This window comes from Ipomoea nil, unplaced genomic scaffold, assembly GCF_001879475.1.
Source record: "Ipomoea nil cultivar Tokyo-kokei standard unplaced genomic scaffold, Asagao_1.1 scaffold1149, whole genome shotgun sequence".
In the NCBI taxonomy this organism is placed as follows: domain Eukaryota; kingdom Viridiplantae; phylum Streptophyta; class Magnoliopsida; order Solanales; family Convolvulaceae; genus Ipomoea; species Ipomoea nil.
In genome coordinates, this window is record NW_017617577.1 from 2269761 (window position 1) to 2278425 (window position 8665).

At 35.9% G+C, this 8665-nt stretch overlaps 2 protein-coding genes across 2 annotated transcripts; one reads left to right on the forward strand and one right to left on the reverse strand.

Annotated features, from left to right (window-relative positions):
* Positions 1-868: 868 nt before the first annotated feature.
* LOC109183660 (3-ketoacyl-CoA synthase 5-like) lies at positions 869-1186 on the reverse strand. The gene has a single exon (XM_019333716.1). It carries the CDS (start codon positions 1184-1186, stop codon positions 869-871), a length of 318 nt encoding a protein of 105 aa, XP_019189261.1.
* Positions 1187-4163: 2977 nt separating this feature from the next.
* On the forward strand, positions 4164-8459 carry LOC109183704. The gene is made up of 3 exons (XM_019333764.1): positions 4164-4424; positions 6965-7468; positions 7676-8459. The coding sequence occupies exons 1-3, from the start codon at positions 4340-4342 to the stop codon at positions 8266-8268; spliced, it is 1182 nt and encodes a 393-aa protein (XP_019189309.1). The 5' UTR covers positions 4164-4339; the 3' UTR covers positions 8269-8459.
* The last annotated feature ends 206 nt before the right edge of the window (positions 8460-8665 follow it).

Genomic DNA, 8665 nt, shown 5'->3' on the forward strand with positions numbered 1-8665 from the left:
TTTTTTTTTGAGTATTATTAATTCTGTTACTCTATTTTGATTAAAGATGAAATTGTTTAGATCATCTCCAATACAAAACACCAAATTCTGCACCAAATTTTACACCAAAAAAATATTCTTAGCATATTCTTACACCAATTTTTTTTCATCCCTAACCCATTTACACCAAATCTTATTCCTACACTAAAATAATTTATATTCCTACACTAAAATAATTTATATTCCATAAATTAAAAGTTTATATTTATACTTTTATTGTTTTAATATAACATATAGTAGTAATTTAATAAATTAAACTTTAATTATATTTTATGTAATTTTATTTTTAATTAAATTATATTCAATATTAGTCTTGTTTTAATCGCTTGATGAGATCTTTCAAATGATATAATTTTTTTTAATAATTTACAATTTATGTTTAAATATTTAACAAAATATACAAATACATTAAAACTAAACTAAGGACATAAAATGAAGAGTAAATACCCAAAATGGTCCATCGACTATATCTAAATTCATAAATTGGTCCTTGACTTTTAATTTTAACCAATTAAGTGCTTAACTTTGTAATTTTGACACGATTTGGTCCTCCGTCTATTTGACCGTTTGTTGACTATGATTTTTGAGGATCTATATGTAATTTCATGGTCCATCGTTAGTTTTTTAAAGTTTCGGTTGCATTTCCAGGGCTGTTACATTTGAATCCATTGCCGAAAGCAATCTGCCAAATCCTGTTGCCTTTCTTCATCCTCCCTTTGGATTCAATGTAGTTGAGTTTGTACCAGAGCGAAGAAGACGACGTGTTTCTGAATCGGTGCAACGTCATCCTAGAGGCCTCAACGTGTTCCCACGAGAGCTGCATGTTCTTCTAGAGATCGTCGATGACGGCACGACCGCCGGCGTTGATGTAGAAGTGTTTGAAGGCTTGTTTGAAGTCGGGAATGTAGGGTTTCCATTTGGGGTTGAAGATTTTCCGGTCGATTAGGGTGAAGAGGAAGAGGAGCTGCTCCGATGGCGGGAGAACAAGCGGGCCGATTGTGGTTATGTTGGATTTGAGGGCTTTGTCGGTGATCACTATTAGGTCATTTGAGAGGTTGATTCTGACATTCCCTTGCGGATCTTCCTGCTCGTAAACCCAGCAGTAGGCTTTATCGTCGACGCCCTTGTGCGTGCGGACCACGTGCATGAGCCGGTACTTGGTCCGACCTGAATCGCGCTTCTTGTTGGACACGAAAATTGCGGCGCTGCCCAGTAGACTCAGACACGATTGTTTGTGGCGTTGGACCTGATGAATATTGCAAATTGGGTTGTAGCGCCGGCAATGATGAATTATACGAAGGTGTTTGGGCGGTGGATTGTGTCGTGGCAGTATGCGAAGGTGTTTGGGCGGTGGAGTGTGTCATGGCAGTAGATGAGGGCGGCTGGGTAGTGGCTTGTAGCTGGGAGATAGACTGTGTCACGGCAGCAGATGAGGGCGGGCGGCGATGAAATTATATATATATATCCTCAGAGATCACAGTCAAATAGACGGAGGACCAAATCGTGTTAAAATTGCAAGTTAAGGACTTAATTAGTTAAAATTAAAAGTCGATAACTAATTTGTGAATGTAACTATAATTGAGGGACTATTTTGAGTATTTACTCTAAAATGAATTATAAATAAAAGTCGGGATAATATAGGAATAAAAACCACTCCAAATTTTGGTGCGGATGAATAGTGCAGCGCCAAATATAGCGCTATACTGTTTACAATACACCAAAAAAATGGTGTTATAGCAAGTTGGTTGGAGGGCTTTTCCCGCTTTTTTTTTTCCTTTTTTTTTTTTTTTTAATTTGACATTGGGTTGGAGATGGTCGTAGAACGTATAAAGTGAAAATTGAGAAAATCAAAAGATTAATAATTTTATGTAGTTGGAAATAATAAAATGTAATGTTTTGTTAATTATTAAAGTTGGCAGTGCTTTGGTGCCTTTATTTTCTTTTTCTTCCCTTCTTTCGACGCCAAATTATCAATTATGTGGCAGTGGCGGTGCCCATCTCTTTGGGTCCCACCATAAAGATCGCTTATCTTAAAACACGGAAATGTATTATGCTCCCTTCCATTCTTTGCCTATTTTGTTTTGCGCATACTATATTTTCCCTCTCACACCATTTCTCATTTCTTTTTCTTTTAAAAATATTAAATTTTTATTTTTTTTATTGCATTTTTTATACCATCTTGACTAATCCAAATTATATAAGGTTTTTACTTTTGGTCTCAGGAGTATTGAACCGTTTTCCTTAGTCATTGATTATTACTTCTTCCTTTTTTCACATTTAATTTTATGATTTTTTAAATTCTTATTACATTGGTCTTACGACTTTTAAAACAATACTTATTGCTACATTTGATCATTTGACCTAATTTTTGGTCATCAGTGACTAAATTTGTATCTCTATGTTATTGAACATGAATACATAATAGTCAAGTGACTTATCTTGAAGGTCAAAGTTGTGATTTTTTTAAATTTATGACATTTTTAAACTAAACAAATTGGTTATTGCAATATACAACTTTTTTCCTTTAATTATGTTGAAAGTGGTTGTTTCAATCCCCTACTTATAAATTTTGTTAACGTTAAAAATTTATTTTAATTTATCAAATTATTAGAGGACAAATGAGTCATTTTGTAAAATTTTCTCAAGTATAAAAAAAAGTAACTTTACACATTGATGATTTAAGTGAATGTTAGCTTTGTTGTAAGGTTAATTACACAAGAATATGAGATGAAATTTCTCAATTATTAAATAATATATTTAATTCTTAAGTATTAACTGTTGAATACATGTATAAATATTTTTTGGATTTGTAATCATGTTCCGGTTTAGATCTTCTCATAATGAATAATTACAGAGCAATTTTTTTATTTGTCTATAATTTAAAGATTAAAATTGCAATGTGACATGATTAAAATCGCAATGTGATAAATTTTTTGAGAATTATGTTCTTGATAAACAATCTAACAGCTGATTTAGTTTATTAAAAAAAAAAATTGAGAGTGAATTGAACATAAATTTTATGGAAAAAATTACTTGAAATATTGATTATATTATTTATCGGTAAAAAATAAATTCTTGAAATAATTTAGTATAAAGACTCAATTACTCTTATATAATAAAGATATTTGAGTGTAATATAGAAATTCATATTATATGTTTTCTCAAAGTTTGAAAGATAAAATATATAAAGAGATTAAGGAATTTGTATTTTTCTGAAATTTAAAAAAAAAAAAAAAAAGAAGAGGAAAATGACGATTTTAGTTCATTAATTGTGTCTAATTGTAGATTGGTATTCTCGTGTAATCAACATTACAACAAACTCATTTACTTAAAATCATCAATGTGAACAACTTTTTTTTTTTATATATATACTTTGAAAAATTTTACAAAATGACCAATTTGTCATATAATAATTTGGCAAATCAAAATAAAATTGTAATATTAAACAAAATTTATAAGTGAACAACAGTTTTCAAAATAATTAATGTGAAAAAGTTGTATAAAGTAATAATTTATGGATTGAGTCTACAATTTAGACAGATTAGTGAGGATTAAAATTGCCATTTTTCTTTAATTTTTTAGTTGATGTTACATGCCCAGCCTAGGCTACCTTGATAATAAAGGCAGTCATTATATCATACACCAGGGCCCGCCTACCCCAAAACGACGTTGTTTTGGTGCATTATCAAAAAAAAAAATCTATGTTTCGAATACACATAAACTCATAACAGAATATACAGAAACTTATAACTGAATACACATAATCTAACATGATACATAATATATAGAAACTCTTATCTAAATACATAAAAACTCTTAACACAATACACATAAACTTTTAACTGAATATATATAATGGAGTTTGGAGCGTTTAGACGGATGAAGTGACATCAACAACTGAAACGCGCATGTTTAGTGTCTATGTGCGCCGTGATGCACGTTATAAATTGCCTAATAAAGGTGCTAGGAATTTGGATTATTTTATGAAATAAGTAGCGGAATTACCGTTTTACTCCGTATTTTTTAAAATATTAAAAAGTAAATGATCAAACTCATTGAGGTAGGAAAAAGTGAGAAAAGAAAAGGACAAAGAGGGCCTGGAATCTTGAATAAAAGGACATTTGCAGTGTCCTTCTTCAACCCACTCTCCTCCTCTACTCTGCTCTAGAGTGTAAAACTCAGTCCAAGAGCCCCCACTCTCCCTACTGAAACACTCACTAGAGAACATAGACAAAATTCTACAGAGAGTGGAGTGTGGAGAGGAGAAGATAGGAGAGTAGTTTAGAATAACTCCAGGAAAATGGGTTTGAGCTCAACAAGATGCAAATGGGTTTCAGCAATGGTGCTGCTCCTGGTTAGCTTAGCTGCTGGGGAGCTCCAGGATGGTATGCTTCTGTTTTCATCTTTTTCCCATTTTTGTAATTTCATTTCTAGCTCAAATTAAAGATTATTATGCTCATCTTAGTGGGTTGTCTTTAAATTAGAGGGGGTGATTTTGTGTTTGGGGAATTGGGATCTGCTAAAAGTTTTGTTCTTTAACATGATTTCTTTCAGATTAGTTAAGATTTTTGGTCCAAACATGTGGTTGATTTGGAAGGGATAATGAAAATGTGTGCTTTTTTTAAGGTTGAATTGTTATCCTCTATGAAGTGCTTGGTTGATGAATGGGAAGTGGTAACCAGCTGTAGTTTGTGAATATGCTTTATGATTATAGTCTTCAGATATTCAACACCATTGGGACACTAGTATAGTGTGTCCTTTCTCTTCTCACAAAGAAGAGAAGAGAAAACTACTTGTTAAAATATGTTTTTGGAGTGAGGACCACTAGTTTAAACATTCCTTTTAAGGCCACATATATTTTATGGAACCCAATACATTAAGTCATTAACATCTCCCCATCTCCCTTGTGACAGGCAGGCCATTCAGGCAGCATTAATTTGTTAACATTTCTTTCAGCCGACAATATGCTAGAAAATGCCCCTTATAGCCTCCCTGCCTTTTAAAACTTGATAAATGATATATGATGTGTATTGGTAATGGGAATCTAGGGCCTTAGGAGAAGGATCCCTGCCACTATCAAAGTGGCAGCAGGTATGGAGAGCTGACATGTTAAAATGAAGATAAATCCTTTTTTTTGGGTGATGAGGAAAACCCGCAACCACTACTCGAGGGTGTGCTGGGTAAACCCCGCCTTGTGACCCTAGCAAGCAAAGGACCACAATGAGGTAAACTAGCATAGGTTGCCCATAGGCTCAAACCAAGAGGGTCGGTCGGGATTCAAACTTGAGGGACCTTGTGGTTACAAGTTTGTATCCTTAGTCATGTTGGCTCCTGGTTTAACCATCTCTTTGTTTGTGGAATAATGGTTCTTTCATTACTGCACATTAATCTCACTTGTATGCAATCTATGGATCGTATCAAGGCTGTGAAATTTATCCAGGTAAGAAAAGTTTGAACAATGATGTTTAGCTAGCTAGAATCTTCCTGAAAATACATTGGTCCACTACAATATGACACTGTTCATTGGCCGATGGACTGATGTAGTAGTGTGTTTCACTCATTTTGTATTTGAATGATTTAGTGATTTAGGTATGTAAATGAATATGATGCGTCATTCAGTCAGATATGATAGATGTCAACTTTATCCTAATTACACATTTACAACCGGTGTTTGTCATTCAAGAGTTCTCTTATATATACTCACTCGGTGAGATCGTGATAAGGGGAAATTAGAGGAGGCCGGGATAACTGTCCAAACAGAACAAGCTTGAATTTGGGTAGAATATTGAGAGATAGAGCTTCCTTAAATGGTTAAGTTAGAGGGTGCATATGTTACAATATTATATATTTTCATAAATAAATTCTATAACTACAGCAACACATACTGAAAAATGGAACTATAAACGTGAATTAAGATAACCGGACCAAAACATTGGTTCGGATTAGACAAGTAGCACTGTTAGTCGGCATGTATCGTTCCCTATATCTATGATTAAGATTTATGAGCATATTTTTGGTGCATATATATTCCAGTTCTTTGAGATCTGGGAAAAAGCAAACCAATCGGTTGATACATGATTTAACACAGGAAAATGACAGCCCTAGTGCTGCCCATCCTTTGGGTCCTATTGTAGCATTCTAACGCGTCTTCTTGATTGTGCATTTGTGCATAAAGTTGTGATGGGACAAATATGTGCTATTCCATTGACAATTCTCAAACATCAAATTCCTAGCGGGGGCCCACAAGGGAGGAGACATGAATTGGATTGAATATCTATTTTAGATTTTATTGCTTCTTTTTCCTGATTTACAGCATCACCTTTTTTGAAGGATTGAGTATAGCTTTTTCTTTCTTTCTTTCTTTCTTTCTAAGCAGTAAATCTTAGATTCTTACTGCTGCAGGTAAAACTAAATAAATGAAATTTTTGTATGTAAAACTAAATATGTAGGAGCAGGAGATGTTTTGTAATTAACACATCGGTACCCTTTTCCAGTCTCCTCTATTATGTATGTACCTACCACTTACCAGTCATCATGCTGGTATCCTCTTGGGATCTTGAAAACGACAGCAAACTGATAAAATTTGTCTTTTTCTTTGACAAATGAATGGCTTTAATTAGGGTTTCTTGGTCTCAGAAAAGAAGTTGCATTTATTATTCTACATGGTAATCTTGGCTGTTTTGGTTCAAATGGTTATTACTATTGTTAAATGCTAACTAGCAGCAGTACTATGGACTCCAGAAAACTTGATGTTACACTGTGGCATGTACTTGGCGGATGTATATTTAATCACTCCGATCCGTCTGTTTCATTTTACCTGTCATGTTTAGTATTTACTGGTCAAATCAACTCCTTTGTTTTGCGTATTTTTTTAGCAGGTTACTAGTTCTCACCTTACCTTCCATTATATTGTTGAATCTGGCAGGACCACTACTGAATGGTGATTTCGAGACAGCTCCATCAGGGGGCTTTAGTTCAGATGACAGGTTCTCGGACGGGCGTGCTGAAATCCCCAACTGGAAGACCAATAATGGAAGTGTAGAGCTTGTTGAGTCGGGGCAAAAACAAGGCGGGATGATCCTCATCGTACCTCAAGGTCAACACGGTGCAAGACTGGGAAATGATGCTGAAATTAGTCAGGAAGTCCAAGTTGAAAAGGGCGCACTCTATTCAATCACCTTCAGCGCGGCTCGCACTTGTGCACAGCTAGAGTCACTCAACGTGTCTGTTCCCCCCGCGTCGCAGACAATAGATTTGCAGACCCTATACAGTGTGCAAGGATGGGATACTTACTCGTGGGCCTTCCAGGCGCAAGAAGATAACGTGAGGGTTGTTTTCAGAAATCCTGGCATGGAGGACGATCCAACATGTGGGCCAATCATAGATGATATTGCTATGAAGAAGCTTTTCGTTCCAGATAAGCCCAAAGGTAAAGTTATTATTGTTCAGCCATCCAACAACACATTATATTGTCCGGTATTGCAATTTAGCCCACGCCTCAACATTTTTATGCAAACTCTATGCCCATCTCATGATGAAATTAGCTTTAGCTTGCCAATTTTTCCTCATTCACTTAGCAATATGCCAAAAGCGAAGACGCAACTTTATTTACTTATACTTATGGTCATTTCTGCAGATAATCCAGTACTCAATGGTGATTTTGAGTCGGGCCCTTGGATGTTCAGAAACGAGTCTCTAGGTGTTCTGCTCTCCACCAACCTTGACGAAGATACCTCGCCATTGCCCGGATGGATTGTAGAATCGAACAGGGCAGTGAGATACATAGACTCCTACCATTTCAATGTTCCGGGAGGCAAACGGGCGATAGAGCTACTGTCTGGAAAAGAAGGCATTATATCCCAGATGGTGGAAACCAAGCCCAACAAGCCATATCGCCTCACATTCTCACTAGGCCATGCAGGGGACAAATGCAAGCAGCCTCTGGCAGTGATGGCCTTCGCCGGTGACCAAGCGGAGAACATCCATTACACTCCCAATTCCAACTCCACCTTCCAGGCCGCGGATGTCAACTTCACAGCCAAGGCAGAGCGCACCCGAATCGCATTCTATAGCATTTACTACAACACGAGAACCGACGATATGAGCTCGCTCTGTGGGCCCGTTGTGGATGATGTGAGGGTTGAACAATCCATGTCCAGCAGAGTGAAGGCTGGTGGAGGCTTGGGGCTGTCTTTTGGCTTAGGATTGCTTGTTTTGGCCTTGGCATAGGTGGGTTTGAGAGGGTTGGTACTTGGTAGTAGCTAAACATCATATGCATTTGTAGTATTGCTTGATACGAGTGTATGAGTTTGGCATCGAGGTGATGGTAAAACCATGATCCATGTCTAACGTTGTATGTGCATTATGTGTTTAAATCTTTTTGATACACCAAAACAAAATCTAAGGAGGCCTTTGGTTCAGCCGTTCACGGGGCGTTTGGTTGGAGAGGGGGGAATTATGTGGGAAAGGAATTGTAATTCTATGGGAGTTGAATTATTGGGAATAAAGTGGGAATTTAAATTCTAGTGTTTGGTTGACAGGAATAGAATTACTGGGAATTTCAATTCCAATGTTTGGGAATTGAAAGGGAATAAGTAGTATAAAGTCAAAAATGTCCATTATTGTT